Source organism: Thunnus thynnus, chromosome 20 (assembly GCF_963924715.1).
Source record: "Thunnus thynnus chromosome 20, fThuThy2.1, whole genome shotgun sequence".
Taxonomy (NCBI): domain Eukaryota; kingdom Metazoa; phylum Chordata; class Actinopteri; order Scombriformes; family Scombridae; genus Thunnus; species Thunnus thynnus.
The window spans coordinates 21,970,784-21,994,209 of NC_089536.1; the positions used below are offsets into that span (position 1 = coordinate 21,970,784).

The following is a 23,426-nucleotide window of genomic DNA, read 5'->3' on the forward strand; positions in this document are numbered from 1 at the left end:
AGCCACGAGTATTGATTGGGACAGTAGTCATCAATTCATGAATGTGTCATATTGAAATATCACTTTAACGGGAGTTTATTCTATGGGCTGATGTATGGACTGAATTATTTGAACATCACAGAGACATTGCTGCTACTGTGATTGCTGCCACCATTTTCTTCACCACAGGATATCAATCACTTACACACAAGCTGCTATACTGACCTACTGTAAGTAGGGATGCCCCCACGCACACAAAAGCATGATTGCCAATGTACAGACTCCCAATGGTCTTGAAAAGAAATGTAAACAGTAGGGGTCCACAGAATAACATTTACTGTAAAACTTTTACTGTTGGGATTATATATCACTGACACACTTTCAGGTACCAGAATGTATTGTACTACAGCTGCTGGAGATGGTGTATCTTGACTTCACATTACCTCGTTGCCCTTTTTCTTCACATAACTTAAAATGACAGAAAATGTTAATACATTTCCTAAAATACTGTATAAAACAAAATGCAATTGAGATTACTAGTTGCTCTTTTAAAGAATCCAAATGTTTGAGTGAGTTGAGTTTGGATGGACCTCATTGGAGACTCAGAAAGAAGAGAGATGAGCAATGATGATGCTGTCAAGTATCTTTAAAGGAACAGATTTACATTTTGGGAAATTAGCTTATTTGTTTTCTAGCCAAGAGTTATCTTAGGAGATTGATGCCACTCCCATGTCTGTACGGTAAATACGAAGCTACTGCCAGAAGCTAGTTACCTCACAGTAGCTTAGCACAAAGACTGGGAACAGGGGGAAACAGTCTGGCTCTGTCCAAAGGAAATAAAATACAATAGAAATGATTGGCTGATTTTTCAACAAAAGTCTGTTATTTGAGTATGATACACACACTGCCTGTAGGCTTGAAAAATGACTCTTAAATGACTTGCTTTTTTTGCTTCAGTTAGCTTGGATTCACAGCAGTGACATTGTGTTCCTTTAATCCTGTGAAATGTGTGTCTTTCATTATGTCTCCAAGTCTCAAGTCGCTTTACAGGATGTCACTTTTACATCATCATCATCATTATCACCATCCCCTCTCAGATGTCAACAGGATCCACACCTTATTACACATGCCAATGTGTGTGTGTGTGTGTGTGAAAGCCTTTGTGTGTTATGTGTAAATGTCAGTCCTCTCAAAATGAGACTTTAGTCTCCACCAGTCTAACAGCTCATTAATTAAGAGCTGTGTGCCAGACCAGGACACATCATTTTATCTGGCAGGATGTCAGCCCCCATGCATGCCCTCTCTCTCTATCACACATACACACACACACACACACACACACACACACACACACACAGTTTCATGCTGATAATGACATGTCTACCTCTTCTGAAAAGTTGCTTTAGTATGTTTGCGTGTGTCTGTATGTGTGATCCTTTAAAGGTCACAAAAACTGTAGAAACAGAAAGATAAAGAAGTGGACAGTCTGCATGTGTGCTGTAAATCCATGTGCCTATCAACAGAGAGGCAACAAGATTGAGGTTTCTGTGTGTTGGTGTGTGTGTGTGTGTACTACTGTATGTTGATTAAGCTTTCATGTGACAGTAATTAATCATGTGGTTAATGAATGCAGATTTATCATTGTATCGTCTCATTCTTTTTGAGTAATGCATAATAAATATGCACAAACAACACAGAGATGCATTTAGAGGATGATCTATCAATAGGCCGTGGGTGGAAATACAACTACAGCGTACTGCTCTACTGTAGTCGAAATTTTTATTGAGTAGAAGTAAAATTACTGAAAACCAACTCAGGTGAAATTGGCTGTTTTAAAACGCCCTTTGGTGAAAGTGAAACAAAAGGTGCACTGTTGATACTCAGCTATCAGGTGACAGAGAGCAAAAGTACATCGACAGAAATGAAGTAATTTACTTGCAAATAGAGAAACATACTGTAGAGACTTTGATTGTGTTTAGATGATTGCTCTGATCAAAATAGCCTCTGGGGATAACACCTAATGCATGCTGAAGACAAATCTGTTTTTATCAGCTTTTCGATAGTGCTTAACTGGGGAATTATTGCATTATTAACACTCACAGCCCTACACTGTACTAATTAACCAAAGTGTTTGCAGGGATTAATTCCCAAACATTACACACCCATTTTGAGGATCCCTAGCTGATCTTTTCTGTTTTCATAAAGGAAAGAAACAAAGAGGAAAATGTGTGTATGCTCTCATGTTAAACTCCCATTGTGCATACACCTTGGAAAACAATGTATTTTATTGTTTTTATATTGGTATACCAGTAGGTTTACATTAAAAAGTCAGTAATATACCATCATTCTAAATCAGTAAATTTAAAGCAAAGTTTTAAAGTTATATGCATGAAAACAGGCTGTGCCTTTTAAGGCATCTACATCCAAAAGGATTTATTTCACTTTAACATTCAGTAGTCACCAGTAATATGATTTCTCAGCGACAACATGTCACCATTGAAAATCTTTAAGACTTTTCCACACCAGTAGGAAAGAGACTCCTGATCTTGTTAAATATTTAATCAGGTGCCTTGGTGCGTATAAACAACCTTTCACTTTTTGATTTGTGCCGTCTGTGACACAGTGATACAGTTTGATGCTAGCACACTGACAAGTACATTAACAAGTACATTAACTCTTACCATTGGGATAATCTTTTCTTTCCATTGCATGTTTTAGCCACCAGTTGCCCTCTTACAAATTTGCAAAGTGCAGGCAAACATTAACACAAAGAACATATTTAAGAGAGTGAAGTTGAGAAAAACAGCATTTAACGGTTTTGGGCTGATCCAGCAAACCATGTAACAAAAAGAAAGCTTGTAATGCTTTAATTTTATGCATTTTTCAGGTTATTATATACCTCAAAAGTCACTGGCCTAGTCCACACACTTAAAATGCAGATACTGCACTCTGCCTTTAGACAATGTTCAGGTTATTCAAGGGAGTATTGACAAAGACAAACTGTTCTGTAATCTTTCTCATCATTTTGAGCTAGTTTGTTTAAAGGAATACTTATTTACACTGTCTTGCTAACTTAGCTCAGCAAAAACTTTGAAAATAAAGGGAAACTGCTAGCCTGGCTCTGTCTAAAGGTAACAAAATCTGCTTATCAACACCTCTCATTACCACATGACAAGAGGTGTAAAAACCGAAGTGTAAAAACAACAGTTTGCCATTTACGGGGTACATTGACCGCAAGCAGTTGCTCGGCAACTAGTGGAGACTCCTCCTTCCTGCTCTCAGCAAGAAAACAATTAAGCATATTTCCCAAATGCCAAACTATTCTTCAAGAAAATACATTATTGTGATTGTTTTAAGCGGTGAAGGTAGCCTGTGGAGTTTCATAGCTCATGATTAAATGTGATGTATCTCTATTTTGATATGTCTATCCATCTGCTATTAATATTTCTATTGACACTGATAAAATACATTAATCTCTTAAATACATTTAAATATGTGATTTCAAGGAAGCTTAACCATAACAAATTGTTGGCCTTAACTGCTACCTCACTAAGCTAGGCTAGTTACCTTTTAGCACTACAGGTTTAGCTATTTATTTTTCCCGCATTTAGCTACTGCCTAACTTGGATGTCTTAGTAAAATACCAATTTTGTTGGTTCATGAAAATTTGTAATTTTTTCAATTTCAGATAACAGCGAAGATAAAAGGCTAGTAAATTTAGGTTTGGCTAAAGTTAGCTGATATTGTGCAGTTATTGTGTTATGGTTTGGTTTTTAGGTCAGTTTTGTAGTATTGTATTACATAGTAATTTCTAACATAAAATACTGAGAAGTCAGCTTCTGGTCTTAACTCACTTTTAACCAAATATACATATAATTCTATTGTTTTGGCTTTGTAGGGCAGCATGTGTAGCTATTTGACTTTTTTTCTAAATTCTTCAGTCTCCCTTGAGTTGTTTTGATACCAAAGCTATTTAAATTTAGGACATGCAATGGCAATTTTCACTTTTCCAACAGGTTTAGTGTTGATACCAGCTGAACATTTGTGATGCCTTTTATGATAAGTGACTGATGCTTTTTGAACCATGTAAACTGCAGCGAGTTAGAACCTGGGAAGACTAAATGCATTTGGGCATGAACACCACTGATGTACCTGCATAAATGGATGCAAAACGATGCTGTTCAGCAGAAGATCTGACTTGGTGTTTTGTGATCTGGCCACTTTCTCAGCATTCTTCTGATTTATCAAGAGAGTCACACTGAGGCACTCAAGCATTTAGCTGCAGGAAAGAGTCATTTATCCTCCTTGCCTGGCCGCTAACTGCTCTGTCTTTGTCTTAATGATAAATGATAGTTGAAGCAGCCTTAAAAGCACTTCTCAATTTTAAGCTTCACTGAAAGAACAAGTCAATTATTTTTTGAGTTTTTAAGGTTTTTATATCATTCCGTAGCTTCACATTAGTTTTCCATATGTATTCAAATCTGAAAATTCAAATTTTGGTCGAAGGACGTTTGTTTTAGCATCAAAATGCTATTTTCCCAAGCCCCTCTAAAAACTTTTTCCCACATGACATAGGTTTCTGCATGATGACGTTCCCGCATATAAACCGATATAAAACCTCCTAGCCGGCCTAGCCAGTAGTCACAGATACGGACTGAGCACTCACTGTTGCTGCTGCTTTACTAAACGTGCCAACAGACACACACAGACAGAGCTCTGGCTCTAACCCACATTGCTGCTTTTTCCTAACAGCTGAGTGGGCGTTTCAATTTGAAAAACCCAGAAAGGAACGCAGGTGGCTTTGTCCTTGAACTATTTTTGCTGGGGGTGATCATTTTAGGAGCAAAGCTAAATAAAATAAAACAGATATGTTTTAGAGTTGAATTTGTTGCAATTTCCTGAAACAGTCAAAGCTGAGCATTATGTGTACTCCTGCTAGTATCATTTATTTGCATATTAATGTGATAACCGCTACCCAAGGTATAATAGGATGTTATGGAAAAAGGCCTGCTGTCTCATTGTATCCCTCCCTTGATTATTTCTAAATGTCAGATGTTCAGTCAGGTTAGAAAAGGCCATTGAACGGTTGCGTCTCTATGGCCGACATCATTGGCTAAAATGTCTATCAATGAAGAGGATGACAGACTGACTGGTAATTTGCTGGTGGAAACAAAGCACGGTTCAACATTTATTTAGATGCAAATGAATCCACTAAAAAGGCAAATGAAAGAGGGGGAATGCATTACTGCACTCTTCTCTTAATACACGTGTGATTGGGGAGCATTTATTTTAATAGCTCTGCGAATGAAGAGTTGACTTCCGGTTGTGATCACAGTTTCGAGGTCTTCTCTAATAACAGTCCTGGTGACCTCTCCATCGGCTGGAAAGGTGGGAATTTGGATTGGAGTTGCTTGCTTTAGACACTATCATTCAGATTCAGTACAAGGGTTGGTTTGAAAAGGGCAGTGACACGCTGTGCTGTTGTTAGTTAAAACGAATAAAATTACTGCAAGGAGAACTTGTTTCAACATGATTTCAAAACTAACCAGAGGTGTAATTTTCAAAGGTGGCATTGTCAAACCCACAGTTTATCAAATTGCAACATTCAGGTTCCCAAATGTCTCACAATCCCATCTTTTTATTTGATTGTCTATAGAACTTTGTAAGCTGGTAGTGTGAGTGGGCACAGATGTAGTAATGCACTCTGTGGCGGCTATATTGGAAGCCGTCAGGTGATGGATGAAAACATATGGATGTGTGTGTTACTTGTGAGTTCCTTTTTGAAAATAACATTAGCGAGAAGCCAGTCATGGCGTTTTTAGTCACCGGATTGAACGCTCTGTTTACAGGTCATTACTGACAGTATGAGTCTGAGCTGAGCTTGCTGGCTTTCGTTCCTTCTGTGTTGTTAAATTAAACTTGGCCAGTATGGCGCCAGTCTGAACAAATAATCTGACTAATCTACATACAGGTGAAATGCAGATGGAGTGATTATTCAAACATGAAGGTAATTTGCTTTGATAGTCGTGTGCTCCAGTTTTGATATAAAGTGAGTAGAGTAGAAACTTGAAATCATGATTAATGACTTAATGGTTTCTTGGCACAACAATGTGACACTGAAGGCCAGTTTAGACCAAAGATTCACAATTAGATGAGTTGAAACTTCCAACTATTTGCAATGCAAGTCTGCAACGTTCTGAAACCTGCAGGTTTACATTAGATGGGGTATAGTTTCCATAGCAACAACTCTCTGCACTTCCATTCTAACTGCTGGCTTTTCAGGCTTTTTTGTAGCTCGATAGTTTGTATCTTCTTAAAATATGAATGAGGGTAGTGATAATGATAATGAATTACTTGCTACAGTTGCAATTCTAGCATTAATGGAAAAAATATTTTTTAAAAACATGAGGGTCGAGAATTTGGAGCCGTCACAGTAAATTTTAAGGCTTGTGTCATTCAGACACGGCTGTTACTCAAACAAATTGGTGAGGTGATCCTCTCTTTTCCAAAATTGCCTTTTCAACCAGCTGACAGATTGTAACTGACTTGACCAGCTGACTTCACTGCGAGCTGATTGGCTGTTGAAACAGGGGATGTGCCTTACATTCTAAAACCAGCTACTGACGACTTGACAAGCTGACTCGCAGGCGATGCCAGCTTGAGTCGAGCTGAGACGGGCCATTTTACACTGCTGCAACTTTTCCCTGCAACGCTCTAAAATGATTTCATCTCGACACAAATCTTTGGTGTAAACTGGACTTCAGATGTAGCTGAGAATCAGTTAATACTGAAGGGCTTCATGTGTAAGGTTGCTATTAACAATTATCTTCATCTTCAAGTTGCTTCTTTTGTCCGACTAACATTCCAATTACTGTCACATATGACAAAGAATAGCAGAAAATCCAAGGGAATATTTGTCACTTTTTGCTTGAAAAATGACTTCAAAGTAATCAAAGTAGTTGCCGATTCATTTTCTGTCAAGTGACAAATCAATGAATTGTCCAGTTGTTCCACTCTACATGTTATCTGTCACACTCACAATACCAAAGCTTGTAAAATGTGGTCCGTCATGCCAGAAAATTGCAGATAATGGTATAAATAGAATAAAAAATATTATTATTATTATTTTATTTTACTATTTGAAATAATGGTGCAACATACTCAAACATGTTTAACCTTATCTAAACCTCTATCTTTCAAGCATTACAGAATATACTGTAAGCTCTGTAAGTTCTTTCAATACGTGCTTTTCTCTCAGACGTGTCTAATTACAACATCACCTTGATCCATTGGTGCCTTTCTAAGGAATTGTGCAGCCATGAAAATATGAAAAATATGTTCACGTATGGATTAAGACATCAAAAGCAAACTGCCTGCAAACCTGCATTTTCAAGGTTTTATCTTATGGAGATGTTCATGTACTCTGATAGATTTGATTTTGAACTCAAGTACCGCATCGACAAACAGCAAATGTCAACAAACCTGTGTAGCTCTCTCAGTTATCCGTGTGGAAGGAAATCTCTCTGGCAGGAAATAATCAGTTTTCCTTGAAGACTTTTAAAGGTCTTCTGGTTGATATATGGGCACCAGTTAGGTTTTTCTCTACTTGAGGAAGTTGATCTCCATGATCAAATAGACTGAGCCTGGTCAATAATATGAAGTGGAGATAGCGGGAGTGTATATATCAGAGCTCACAAGTCATGGAGAGAGTGGCCGTGTAGATGTGTTCCTCATGTGCTTGAGTGTGTTGACATGTGTGGTAGGGTGTGAGTTTTTAAGGAAGGGTGGGGGGTGAGTTGCCTCTTTGACTTTTTTCTCCTCTTTCTCAACTTATGCCTTCCTCAACAAACTGTGACAAGTCCTCTGAGACATCTCTGCTGCTGCCGTTTTCACACAGAATGAATCACATATACATCAGATAGCTGGATTTCTTTCATATAGAATCCTACTATGGCACATGAAGATCTGTACTCTAGACATCAACAGACTCTTCTCGACTCGAGGAGGGGTGGGCGGATTAATCTAGCCGAGTTGGCGAGTGAGCTTGTAAAGCACACTTAAATCCTATATATGTGCAGTTATATGTGTGATTTAACAAATTCTCTGTATGCCATTTTTGCTGTTTAACCTCGAAGATATTTTCATTTTTTTGTCAGGTAAAATATTTCGTTATATCTTCAGCAGGAATGCCAATTTTTCTAAGTAGAGGCAAAATAAAATCCGCACAGTTTATGCAAATAAACTTTCTTTTTTGTTTTTGGTAAAGGACTGCCAATAAAAATGCACTGATTTTCAGCCAGTGAGCCTCCGCTACCACCGCCTCCAGCTGGGACAGTGTCCAACACTGTGATCTGGTTTGTGGTTGCTTTCACTAAGCTGAAAGGTCACAACTAAGGTTTCTCTACCGTTTATAGACGAGGTTTTTTATTGTTCATCCAACTTGTGTCAAATTTGTATTAATGCTGAAAACACATAAGTCTATTGTTAAGATGACTGCATATGGTCAGCCAATAAAAATGTGTATATATTTCATGTCACATTTTGCATTTAGAGGATACAGTGTGGAAGTTTAATGTTATTTCTGTTTTTGTTGTTTTGTTCGACGTATTCAAACCCAAGACATACTGTAAACTCATGGAGCCTCAAGTGTTATTCTAAACCTCTCTTTTCCAAGTCACAAACTCTCTTAACTGCGCAAACTTTGTCGTAAATGACTTGTTTCCACTTGAATAATAATGCTACCTGTTTATGAGTAGGTGCACGTCCAAGTGATTTGATCATTAGCGTAATGGACGCCCCCGAACCGCTAAACGACCAACTGTTTCGCTCTACTTGAGGACAAGTTTCATTCACAATAATGTGACCCAAGAGTAAAAAGAACTTTATACTGTAGAGCTTCAAGTCCTGCTGTCAGAAATCAGCAGAGAAAAACATAACAAGTTTATCAGTGTGGTATTAGTGTCATCAACAATAGTGCCATACTGTGAAGGAAATGAAGAAGGGATGGTCTCATATGAAGTTAAATGCTAAAAATCATCTTACTAATAGAGAGAAGTCCATAACCTAGATGGGAGTTGCTAAGAGAAAGATGAGAGAATGCACTGTAATATATTTGAAGTCACACTGTCAGACAGTGAACAGCTTAAAGAGCCTTTGGCAGCTGTAGTAGAGGAGAATTTTCCTAGCAACTACTAAATTGTAAAAGTTGTCATGCCAAAAAAAAAAAAAAAAAAAGAGGGAAGAGATCGATCCTCCATTTACTTTTATTTCAGTGTTCAAATCAGGTTGCAGAGATAGGTGATCCATCACACTGAACGTTTTATTGCATTTATTTGGTCAAAGCTACGTTATTATTGAGTGGTAATGTTTGTGGCTTTGAAAATGTTGCTGTGTAAGGAAGGCAAAATCCTCAGCATGTCAGAAAATATGAGAGGTTTGTCAAACAGTTCCTACATTACACTATTATATTACCATGTGGCAATAAAGTAACTGACAATAATATAATGTTTTGGCAAATTGGTCACTGATGGATCACAAATTGTCTCAAGTGTTAAATTGGAAACTGAAGTCAGTGGGAAGAAATTGTTGCCTGGAAATTGGAAAAACAATCTACTATAATAGCACATGAGTCAGCGGTGATATAAAAAGTGGGTGATTTGAAGAGAATTCGCTAGCAATGCTTAACAACTTGCATGGTCCTTTAAGGGTAGACTTACTGAAGTTTTAACCATGTAGCCTAATTGTATTGCTACTGATTCCCTATTTTTTTTTCTTTTTCTTCACTGGGAAGCAATCATAAATAGCCGCATTTCTCTCTGTCATGTAAAAAATAGTATCATCAGACACATTCCCGTGGCAGCCTGCCTATCGCACCTGCAGGTTTTTGAAATAAGGTGATAAAACGGTCACCATCTGAAGGTGCAGGTACAGAGGAGAGAGAGAGAGCCAGAGAGGTGACTTTCATTGATCATCAGAGCCAGACTGCTGCTGGAATTGTTTTAATGGTGAGCCCAGACCTGCTGATGAGACTGTATCATGGGTCGTCACCAAAGGCCACCATGAGTTAATAATGTCCTCTCAAGTGCATGAACTGTCCCTTTCCATCAGACACACACACACACACACACACACACACACACACAATACATGCTGACGATTACCACATCAATAAAAAATGCTCAAAATTGTACAGTATGCTTGGCTCAGATGCATACATAAATGGGCATTAAAACAGCAAAGATAGAAAATAATGAGTTATGTAATATTTAAAAGATTTCTTTTGTTCTAGCAACAGCCTGTAAAATCCATGTATTATTTAAAACAATGCAAACTGCCTGCAAATGAATTCATGAGACTCAATGGTGAAAATCTCTGCATTTACATGGATGAAATGATAGATACAAACTTGCAGCAGTTATTTGTGTCTGGTGTTTTCCAGCCTAACGATGACACTGCAACGTCCCCAAATGTCACGCATCACCTCACTCATTCATTTATGCCTGAGCAAACTTCCTCCTCTTTTTTTTTTTTGTCCCCCTGTGTGGCGTTCAGGGCTGCATCCTTCTCATACGCCTCATTGCCACTGGCGTAAGTAATAACCAAAGAGCAGCTATGGCAGATACAGATTGGAATGAATTCATGGCTCAAAGGAAATTTTTCCACTTCAATATTTTCTTTTTGTTTGTCCGTACACTCTTTTAACAGCAATCCATATTAATTTTTCTTGTACACAGTTCAATATTTCATAGCCAGTAAACAAATATGTTGTATTGTTTTTCTGGGAGAGAGGAGGGTTAATCGTTGTTATTATTGCAACCATGACGACGAAGGTCACCTAACCTTAAAGTAACCATTTTAACCCAAACCATGATGTTTCCCTAGCCTTAACAAAGTTATTTTTGTGCCTAAACCTAACCAAATCTTAACAATAGCATTGTAAGACCACAAAATGTTTTTTTTTTGAAACCACAATCCTGTCCTGTTGATGTTGTGCAATCAGGAAACACTTATATATGTTGCCCTGGAGAGCATGGACCAATTACATATTTTCTCATATAACCTGGAGGACCTGTTGGTTAATTGGTTTCCATTTAAGTACTTGTTTGTGTTTGTCCACATACTGTATGCATCTATCATGATTTCAAGAAAACATGCCAGTACACTTTGTGAACTCTGATGAACAAAAAAAAAAAAAGCTCTTCCAGTCTACCTGCTTTTAAGCCAGCTGTGACACACTGGAGGATGAAGTAGGGAGGAGGACTGGAAAGCCTGTAACAATAGAGAGGATGAAATATGGATGCAAAAATTTTTTAGTTTAGTTTTTAGTTTTTTTTTTTTAGCCCTCACTTCTAGAGATTACTCATCTAATGGTTTGCTAATGAATATGTGGGCTCTCTGTTTTCATCAAATTGGCCATTTTTTAAAAACCACTCAATTAGGCCCACATCTGTTTGTGGTGCTGCTTCATGGTTCGGTCTAGTGTGTATTGGTTGGCCACAGATAGTGTCTGACATATTTCTTTTTTTTGTTTGTTTGTTTTTTAAATGGGTTTTCTGTTAAAGTTTGATCTTTGTTCTGAATTAAGTGGGATTTAATTTAATTTAATTTTATGTAGTATAGTGTAACTGATCATCAACCAGAAACTTAACAGCACGCTGTCTAGATATTGCAAGCAAAGTGAATAAATTAGAGTACTAACCCAATTTATGTGCAGTAATCTCATTGAGCTATTGGACTGCCTCCTCCAGATTTTGTTCTTTTCAGAGTTTACTTCTCAGAAATCATTGTCCTTAATTAGTCCTCCATGTTCAGAGTAATTAAAATGCTCAATCATTGGCTGTGTTAACAGACACTGATGATTTACTTTGCACCAAGTTACTGCAGTCGCCTGGTTTTGCATTTTGCAATACATCTTACATCCCGACTTGGTCACAATAACCTAAGTAATGAAGTACCTGATTAAGGTGACTGATTACTGCCATGTGACTGTGTTTTCTGTCCATGCAACCTGTCCCTGGAGTAATCAGCACAGGGCAATAGGTAAAACAGGTATTGACAGTAAGTTATTTGCAGTTTCTTATGTTGATTTAAATTTCCTCGAGGAATTTGAGACAAGTGTGTCTCAAGTCATCTTACCTTGAGAGAAGAGGCTCAATTTGAGTTTGAGGCATGTACCTACAAGCATGATTTTGTGACATCAGCCAATCATGGTCCAGTAAGTGTGATGTGGAAATGTGAAAAATGTTTATATATTGATAGATTCTGGATTTTTCAATGAAGGACAAGCATAAAAATGTAATTTTAAGAATTTTTAACCTGTTAATTGAACTTTTTTGGTGGACAAACCACATCAGACACAAAGTATTATTCAAAACAGAGTATTTTTATATGTAATAAAACATGTCTGTGGGGATCTTTAAGGTTAGGGAAAGATGGTGGTTTTGGTAAAATGTTAATAGAATAAACCCATCATTCATTCAACATCATTCAAGTCACTGCAAACTTTTTCAGTATTAAACCATGTTGATTGAATAATACAACACCATATGGTGCACAACAATCAGATCACATTGTAAACTGACCTGAAAACTGAGTACTGTCAGTAGTCAGTGTCAATCTGCTGTACATTAAACAGACTTTTACATCCTCCACCTCTATGTCTCTGTTTCTTTCTGTTACCCACAGGGTGTAGGTGCTGACCCCCACATTGCCTTGGCCCTGCCCCCTGAATCCAAGGTGCTCAAAGAGAAAGCAGAGGAGCCCTCATTCCCACTGCTAGACACTGATGAGATGACCATCAGGATAGGTAGAACTGGACCTCACTCAGGCAAGCCTCCCTTCATATACCCACATCAACTGCTACAACATATGCTGGATTGAAAATAAAAAAGTATCATTACATGTCATCACAAAACCATCTACAACTGTAGCCACTGTAGTCCCACTTTTACTGAAATGGCATCACTTTTGCTCCAATGAGAAAATGAGGTTTCAGCCATCAGAAGAGGGACTACAATGGCTACTACTGTAAAATCTCACCTGGAACTTCTCTGATGGCTTCTTTTCATCGGCTTTCTAACTGTCCTGATTTTTCCCTATCTGCTTCATCTGTCCCTGTGTAATGCTTCTTAGGTGCTCTTCTAACTTTGAAATCAACTTCAGCAGTGGACACTAACCTTTCTTCATGCAGTCATCACACGCAGTACACATGTTAAGTCACGTAAACAATACACGTTAATGTTGTCACGCTCGTCTACACTGCATTTCTTATTTGAAATTATATTTTCTCTCTTGTTTATTTTATGAAATGAAAGATAAGATGCAAGACTAAATTTGCGCAGATGACACAGTAAAGATGAGGAGCTGATAAACACATCTCATCTCCCAACAAATGAAAGGAAGATTATACAGTATCGTGAGGAATCAATTCCACGCTAAGTGCGTAACTATCTATGTGACAACAGGGTACAGGATGATAGAGCATATTAGAACAAATAAATGCAGAAAAACAAATCAAAGTAAACAGAAAAATAAACTTGAAAAAAGCCTGATAGAGAGTGTTAGGATTAGAGCATGCACCCATCCTGGAAGCCTGGCCCTGTGTGTTTCAGATTTAATGTGAGGATGTTTTTTTTTTCCTTGAGACAAAATACTAAACAGAAAAGTTCAAAAACATATATCATTTTAGAGTATTTTTTAACTGAAAAAAGGGTGAAACAATAGAAGGAAAAAGCAAGCGAGAACAACAAAATGTTTACTGTTATCAGCTAAACATAAAGCCCAGAGGTGGGTGAGCTATGTGAGAGTGAATTTTGCTTCCCGGGGGGGAAACAGGTCTGACTCACTGATAGCTGTAGGGCTTAATTTAACTATCCGTGTGGAGGAGGTCAGCTCACCCATTCTGCAGTATGTCATCCTGTTAAGGTGCAGGGCTATGCTGGTGAGGTCACTGATTCTGGAAGTGTTTTCCCCATTTAGTAATCCCATTTTTATATTTTTCTTTGAATATCTTCAATGTTACATGGGACTTGAATAATGTAACAATCCCACAGGTTTATGATATGACCAATTTTAATTATTAATTATTTCAACTTCACTTTTGAGAAATTCTGTTCTGTCTGTCAGTTTGGCATGGCGAACACGTCTAAACTATAAAACCCATGAGTCTCGACCATTCCACCATTGCTATGGAGTAAAAGTCGGTCAGAGGCATGAATCAGAGCAGTAGTAAATTCAAAACACTTCTTCATTGCAGTGTGGACAGAACACAGCACCACAGTTTATGAATTAATCCAAACTTGACCCAGATCAGAAAATACACTCAGCTGCAAATTTATATCATCACTTTTCTCAAAAGCGTAAACTGTAGCTGGTGCCCCCAGCATTTTGTCAAAATGCACTTTGAGTATTTTCACCTTTTTTTATTTACACAGGCTTGCACCTTCAGGTACAAGAAGAACCAAGTATTTTCAAATGCAACTGATAATCTTTTGCATTGACTCACCCAAGAGACTTTCATGTCCATCTGATCCAAAGTGCTCCACCTGTCCGTCACCTCATTTTATGTATGGAGAAAATAAATGGGACTTGTACTTCCAGAACTAGTGCCTGCCTGAAATAGCTCCTCCTACTTCACAACTCTATAATGGAGCGTTCAAAAACCCAACACGCTGGTTGGATATTGTCTTTATATTTCAATTTGGCACAAAAAATGTTACATGTCACTTTTAATAAGCTGAATCAAGTTCCATATTGTCAAAAAGTCCAAAACAAAGAACAAAACAATTGACCCTCCTTCTCAGTGCAACGCAAACTTAACACGTCATTTGACTTGTATGCCAGCAACATTCATGAGCTCTGTCAGTTGGTGTGTCTCATTAGTGACTAACTGACAGTCAGATCCCTCAAATGGTGATGTCAGCTCTGACACTGCACTCTATTCCTGCTTACATTGAAATCTAAAAACTATAAGCTATTTTAACACAAGCTCTTGTAGTGTTAGCTAAAAAAAATCAAATGACACCAGGTATTCATTTTTAGGTCACATTCCATTGTACTTTAATTAGAAAATTCAAGTATTTCTTATTTTGAGAAAGTTATTTTTATATGGACAACATGGATGGAAATAATGTAGAGGCATTAATCTATAAATATCCGTCCTCAACATTGTTTGTCATAGTCTCGTAAAGCGTTTTCACAGCAGATATTATGACTTGTCACGGCAGGAAAAGCACAGGTGCAACTAATACCACTAATCAAAATCAAATGAAAAAACTTTATAGTCCACCTTTGTTGCACAAAAGTAGAAGTTCATCTTCAGCTTGCATGACAATCACATCATACGTTACAAAAACAGTAAGTAAAAATCATTTTCTACTATGTTAGATACAATTTTGTAAAAAAAAAAAAAAAAAGGAAAGAAATAAATTGCTAGAAATAATTTAAAATATGTTTTTGTAAGGGGTAACTGTCTCCCTGAAGGCAAGAACTGAAAGTGATGATTCAGGGGATGGCATGAATTCTCCAGGATTTTGTCTATCATTCATTCAGCTGCTTTATCATAGTGATAAGCTAACAGGTGTTGCTTCCAGCCTGATATTGCACTGCCAAGTTTGACTGTTCTGGAGAGTTTGGCCTTGTTTTTGACAGTCATGTATTCAAATCAGGACACAGCGTTGAATGTAGGAACACTGTCTATGAGGATAATGATGGATCTGTTCCAATCAGGTTTCCAGGATGTCATGTCAATGAGCCAGCATACACCGGGCCTTGGCACATGATCACTGATAGAAGGAATGGTTGTCAAGTAGAGCTGCTGAATGTTAGATCCGAAGAAAGTACTGTAACAAGTCTTGAATTGCCTTGATGTTATTTTCAGGGACATATCACAGTTTGCTGGAAAAAAAACCCTTGTTAACTTGTTAACATTTGAAGAACATGAAGTCTGAACTCAGACAAAAAAATGAATATGCATAATTCTGAGCAGACAACGACATTGCTCTGATAAGCTACACTACAGCTCAACTAATATACCTAAGCCCTGAAATCATTTACATTTTGACAATGCTGTCATTTCAGTATTGTCAAACATAGCCAGGAATCCTGGCTTCACTCATTGTTTACCATGGTGGTACATTTCCTGCAGTTCTGAAGTCCACAGATTGAATGTATATTTCAGGCAGACATCTAAAGATCAGTTACAAATTGATTGCATCCCTGTGGCTTGCCTGAGGGCATCTGTAGTGAGTCAGCCAACACAGTACACGGAGATCATAGAAGTATATTTATAGATAAGTTCAGTCTGATTCCCATGGCCCCCTTAGGGATCACATTGGGTGGTAAGTTACTGCATGTGTAAGTGTGCTATTCAGAGAGCAGCATATCCAATCTGCTGTACATAGAGAAATTTGTCGTGTTTCCTAGTGCCTGTGTAGCTCGGTCTATTATGCTGTTTTATACATCAAAAAGAGTGAATAATTTATCTACTGTAAGAAGGCTGAACTGCCATACTGCTGCCTTGTGCACAACCAAATGGCTCCAATAGAACAACTGTGGGTTTGCAGTATTGGTTGTTCGCTAAGACCTGCCCAGTCAGTTACTGTTGCCACACCTATCAATCTGTCAATTCTTGCACGCCTCATGAAGTTTACATGCCACATATTAAGTTTACAATAACATGGCAGATTTACCACTCACAATTCTCAGTCATTTTCATAACCATTCATTCGTTAAGTGGTAGACAGTCAGGGTACTAAAGTGACAAAGAAACCAAAAACGGGAAACAGATTATATTTTAGTGCCCTGACTGTAGACAAAGTTGCCTTTTCATTTTTGATTTTGTCAGCTGATATGACATCTGTCGTTAGCAGATTGCGTCAGCTGTAGCTAGCTAGTTAATCAAGCTAACATTAACTTCATGAGTTGGTTGAAAACACTGTCTCCAGCTGGCTTTTTTTTAATGTTTTAAGTTGACTTGTTTTAAAATGAGAACTCTGTAAAGGGTTCTTCAGTATGCACTTGACCTGTTTAGTTGCTAAGCTTATATGCTTTTTTGTTCATATTTTCAAATGGTACATTTCACTTTTAATGTTAAAAGAGAAAAGGCTTTTAGCATACTATCTCCTGGGTTTATTTTAGGTTGCTGGAGTGTTAGCTTCTCCAAATGCAATAAAGAGCAAGACAACCACTTTGACATGGTAGCATCCAGGACCGACTTACACACAGTGGTGAAATATTACACACTGGATATGTCAATCATGAACAGAGCTTTTCTAAATGTGCCTATAACTCCCAAAAAATACTGTAGTATGAAATTCTGCTGGCTGTAGAAGAAAGGCTGGGTTATGTTATAAGCTAATTAGCTGGGCATGCTACTATTTGCAGCTTATGTTAGAGCAGACCCACAGTTGAATCCATTTCTCACACCTTTGTTTCTTAAATGTTTTTTGGTTTTGTAGAGGGAAAAAGGAACTACCATCCCTTTATATACAGAGTATCTCTTTATAACCCCATGACACTGCTTCAACTGGTGGAGAAATCCAAAGCGTGACAGGTCTGCCGTTATGGCCAGTTATACCAGTTATGGTTGCTAAGTTATGATTGGATGAACCCTGCCCAGAGAGAGGTTTAGGAAACTCTCAGTTGCTTTGCTCAAGAGCATCTCAATGAGAGGTGCCTACTCAACTAGACAACTCAACAACTCAGCTACAGCATATGCCATCCTGACATACGCTCATGCAACAAATGCTGATTCATGTTTCCCAGAAAACAAAAAGCAGATCAAAAACAGTCTCTGTCTTCCCACATAGTACAACAATGACCACAGAGGAGAAGCTGATTATAGCTTCAGGGCTCATGCTGTCATTGTTGGTTTCAACCCGAAGGCTGAATTCTCACTACTTCACCCTGTGGGAAGAGAAATAAATGTGAAAAGATAAAATTTTATCATGTTGAGCTCTGCTTTCTGCAGAGAGCTGTAATTGTCCTGAATGAGGGTTACGGTATGTATGAGGCTTGGTGCAGAGGTTCAAGGTGGGATGATGAGTGTGTTTTATAGTGTCAGTGGTGTTAACCTTAATCTATGGTTGTATTAGAGAAAGGTTAGGAGGCAGGATGAGGAGGAGAAGAAGGTATTCAGTATTCACATACTCATACACACAGCCTGTTAAGGTCAACACACACTTTTATGTCCCTCATTTTTGTCTTGGCTCAACAGACTGTATCTTGAGATAGATGTCATTTCAATTAGGCTGCGAAGTACATGATTGACAGTTCTGTCCTTCACTATGTCAGCCATTACAGTATATCAGTTTCAGTCAATGCTCAGTGGATATTATCAAGGTAACTCAGACTGACCTTAGTTAGATGTTGTCCATCTCTGTGAGGCTGTCACTCACAATAACCATGCCATTAAACACCTCTTTTGCATCATGTATAGACACACATTAGAATCTGCAGTCAAAGCCAATGACATAGGTCCCATATTTTACACTTTTCCAGTGTTTTATTTGAAGTTTTGGTATCCATAAGAATATATTTTTATGGTTTTAAGTACCAAAAACTACCTCAATATAGTTTTATAGTTCATCTCCTCTCTTAAGCTTCTCTCTGGAGCTCTAGTAAGAACAGGATGTTTTGTGACTCATTACATCCCTCTCTTCTGATTGGCTGACTGTTCTCTGAGTGAAGCATCGACAACCACAGGTAGCCTACTGTAGCTAGGAAAAACCAAGACTCAGGGTAAAACTCAGAGGTAAAATGCATTGGCCACCGCTGAGGATAATATTATCCAACCTTTGGAAGGCTGTGCAAAGACAAATTTGCTACCTGACATCCAACAACTGCGCAGTGTTTCCTCTGTGACTGTCTCTCCTCTGCTCTGCTCTGCTGTGTGTGTGTGTGTGTGTGGAGGGAATAAGCTCCGCCCTTTAATATTACACACATACGGTAACTCAAACACACTTTGCTCGCTCTATCTTTCAATGCCCTTCAGTGCCCATCTTTAATATATTTGGAGGATGTCTCTGCCTTTTAAATTATTCAAGATGATTTGGTGGTTGGTCTCTCTTTTCAATCTAAAGATACTTGATTCATTTTAGGCCTATTTTCTCTTGTTTTCAGCTTCATTTCAATAGAACACTTTTTTCAAGTGCCCTCTTGATTAAAAGGCCTCTCTGTGAACCAGCGGTTACTGCTTTTTCAGCCATCACAGAAGATTAAAAAAAACAAAAATCCCATCTGGTACCTTAGATGTGTGGTATATGAATGTGGTTGGTATGTATTGCCATTTTTAAATCTTATTATGATCTACTATACAGACATTTGTTCAAAAGTATTAATTGATTTTCTGTTCTTAGAAAAAAGCTCTCAGAAGCCTTTTTCTTCCAAAGCTCCAGACTGGCTCAGCATAATCGATGAAACCTTGAGATTAGAAAACGCAATTTGAATTTCCATTTAAAAAACAAATGTGTTGTTCATTCATGAAGCACAGCAGAATGCCCCTCCAAAAATTCCCATTTGATTTGAGTTGTTTGATGATTACATGTTTAATGCTCAACAGCTTCAAAGGGATCACGTGTTTATTCAAGATCATTTAAAATGTTCATCCACAAATTATGGATGAAGATCTTGATTTGCAAATCCTCAAATTGTCAGTAAATGAATAAACTGATAGAGGAAAAAACCCACAAACACTAAGTGCAGTTAAAGCACTGTACTGGACCATTACACCTGAAGTGGAACATTACATTTGTTGTGCTTTGTGAGTAAAGGTTACTTCTATAGAGGTCTTCAAAATTTTCCAAAAATTGTGGAATCAATCCAAAACAGGCTTTTCGAAAACCTAGCCAAATCCAATGTGCATAAATTAATTTTCAAAAACAAGATATCCTATATATGGTTTGACTCGAACAGGCCAAATAGAACAGACACTAACAGCCAAGATGCCCCACCAGTTCACAAGCAGCTAGTGTGAAAAGGGTAACATTACATCACATATTATCCTCTCAGTCTCACCTAAGAACACACAGGATGAACAATTATTCATAACATTTATTTAAAGGCAACATATTATGCACATTTCCATGTCCATATTTTTATTCTTGGGCTCTATTGGAATATCTTAACATGATTTACAAAAAATTTAATTCATACTGGCTCTATGCAGCCCCTCAGTTCAGCTTCTGTCTAAAAAAAAAGGCCATTTTAGTTCCTGTCTCTTTAGGTCTCCCTCTCTGATGAACCCACTCTGTTCTGATTGGCCAGCTACCAGCTTCATTGACAATGTAAAAACAAACAGAAGTAGTGGGAATCCACTGTTCATAATGTCAACCTCTCAGATATACAGTACCAGTCAAAAGTTTGGACACGCATTCTCATTTAAGGGGATGGGAAGGTGTGTACACGTTCAAGCCTGAATCAGATACAGAATATGCAAGTGGACAATGCTGACAACCTCAAAGATAATGGAATGGATGGCCATTTATGGACATGCACAACAAGCTGACATCATCTCATTGGGAAAGTAAAAAAAAAAATTGCAAACCAAGCATTCAGAGCAGGCTAAAACTTAGGCTTTTGTCTTACAGGCAGCAGTTTTTGTATGTTCACTTCGCGTTTTGGAACTAACATGGACATCAGACTTCATAACGTATATAAATGACAGAAAATCACAAATCATATCATCATATGTCCCCTTTAAGTAAAAGTGACCTCACCATCATGCCCATTATGGGGCAACGTTTTCTTTACTGCATAGGGAAAGAAACCTAGGAATGGTAAATGGGAAGCATGACGGTATAGAACAGGTGGGGCAGGTGGTCAAAAATTGGAGTATGGTCCCCTTTCATGAGTGAAAGGTACAGTATAGTTTCAAAGACATCTTAGAATTCTTATATTTACAATTACAACCAATCATGAAATCTTTATTATTTAGTGCCTAGATATAGGAAGTAAGAAAGAGCTTGAAGAAAAGCTGAGGCAAGCAGCTGTCAGCAGAGGTACAGTTTCAGCAGTGTACAGGCTGCTGTGCCTTGCCTCAGCTTACTGCAAATCTAAAATAAAAATACAAAACTGTCAAATAGTGTCAGATATAAAGTTCTGCAAATTAAAATAATACACAGTTCCCAGTTTACACCATGTATATTGAATAGAGTTGCTTTATAAAACTTATGCTGACATGGTTGTGAGCTGTTGTGGTTAAGAGATTTTGGGCTGATGTATTTGAAAAAAAGAAAAAAAAATGAAACACGTTCCCAGGGTTTACTTTCAATATTCTAAGATAACTTGCTATCCTCTACAGCATTTGCTGTAAGAAATTTGATTATGATAAAGTTAATATCATTTGTACATATGACAAATGTGTGTGTGTGTGTGTGTCAAGGCCAACTCCCTGACTCCACAACACTTAAGACAATGCATCAAGTGAGTGTCAGCATCAAGGCCCTATCCCTGACTACATGACACTAACACAAACTTAAGTGCTGAATCCCATTGTGCATCAAAGCAAAAGGTAGTCCACACAAACAAACTGGAGCTTCCCCGCTGTAGGCTCACAAATACAAGTAACTACATAAGCTCAACCCTATTATTTATTATTGTTTATTCACTGTAAACCAGAAGGTCCAGTAAGCCCCTGCTATGCAGTTACCCCCTGAAAGCCACGGACATGATCCCGAGCATCAACTTCTACCCACTTTCACTGCCACTTTAAGAGGTCAAGCTGAAACAAGCTCACTGCTAGAGCTTGTTACCAAAACCTAGTGTGAAAAACTCCAGTAACATAACAGACACCATAAACAAACAAACATAACAAAAAAGGGACAAAGGACAAGAAATTTGCTCTCCCCCAAAAGAAAACAAAGCTCATGTATGATACTCCCCAAATTGATAACCATGTAGGCAAAGTTTTAATTTCAGACTTTCCAAAATCCAAATGCCTACAAACAAATTGACAAACCCCCATCGTCACAGGGGGTAGCAAAAGCAAAAGCGGGCCAAATTACCTGCCAGCCCAATTTTAATAGATGCGGGCTATTCTTATTTTCTCTGACTCTACAAGTCAGAGCATGTTTAATAGATCAGTGCTTTGCCTCCTGCTGTTATTCAGGTATTTGAAGTGGCAAGAAGCCCCTTGTAAGCATGTACCCACTCAAAGATGCATGTATTCACAGATACACACATGCACGCACAAAACTATTCCAGTTCCTATTCATAACTAATGCATGGTGTCCTAAATAATTCAGCCAGCATTAGGAGGAATCAAAGTGTGCCTTATGGCTCTCTGTTTGTTTAGGTCCTCAGACTGAATTTTATAATGTACTATAAAATGACAATTGGGATTAGATCTGCATTTCTGAGTCCAAACGAAGGAGAGAATTCCCTGCCAAAAACAAACCTTCATACTTTTATTTCTCAGTGGGCCACCTAACTTGCATTAATTTATCTTTTTTTGAATCATAATTTTTTTACAGGCCTTAGGGCAAAAGCTGCAGCCAACTACATGACCTATCTTTTATAATGAGGAGGAGATGATACCATAGTTTTGATCAGAGTGAAGACTTAATGCATTTTGCAAACCACATCATACATCTGTGTGTTAGATTTTCTGGGAATATCCTGACATGATGAAGTGAAAAACCTTGCAGAGGACCTTGCAAGATCCCTGAAAGGACTTAAAGGAATGGTTTCCTGCCCAATTTGTACATCAATTTACAGTAATACACAAAGATTTAACAGGTGCAGCTCAATGTTAGTCTTCATCAGAAAATCAGAAATACAAAGGTGTTTGTTCTTTTGAGTTCTGAAAAGGACAAAAAAATGATCATAAAGTTAGTCTAAACAGCTCATGCAGCAGAATACAAGTGTTTTGGAGCCAAATAATTGCACTCACCAACCTGCTTGGTATTGTTTTGACTGACCTGAGGGAGTGTAAATAATGAGAAATTTCATTTTGGGCTCAACAAATCCTTTAATGAGGGGTGTTGTATGGAAATGTGGGGTGCTTGCAATACATATTGTAATGCTGACACAGTCCAGTGAACAGTGTTGTATTGAGGCTGAGCAAGTTCCCTTAAGGAGATTATTTTCTTGTACACACTGATTATAGCAGCTGTAATCAGCAGCTGTTGGTTAAACAAAGTTCAGTGTTTGCTTGTCAGAGGTTTGACTGAAACTAATGTCATAAGTAGCTTTTTGAAACTTAGTTGGTGATCATAAGGAATGCACCCGTACTGTCTTTTTAAGTGGGTCAGGTATCTGCCAGAGGTGACCGATCCAGATTAAAGGTACCCAGAGGATTTTTGTTTTGTTAACAAAGTTATGTTTACATTAGCGTGGCACAGCTTAGTGCGTTCTTTGTATATTTTAGGTCTAATAAATGTGTTTAACACATTTCTTCAACATTTGGAGAGCTGATTTTTGGAAGATTCGAAACCTACTTTCTTTAAATG

General features: G+C 37.9%; 1 protein-coding gene across 2 annotated transcripts in view; it reads left to right on the forward strand.

The window, feature by feature from the left end:
- Positions 1-23,426, forward strand: part of LOC137171978 (zinc transporter ZIP11-like) — a 132,950-nt gene that overhangs the window by 63,044 nt on the left and 46,480 nt on the right. The window contains exon 5 of one of the 2 annotated variants that reach the window (XM_067576216.1): positions 12,664-12,805. In XM_067576216.1, the coding sequence (XP_067432317.1) occupies positions 12,664-12,805 (142 nt within the window). The remainder of the gene's footprint in view (positions 1-12,663; positions 12,806-23,426) is intronic. The other variant, XM_067576217.1, reaches the window with a different exon arrangement.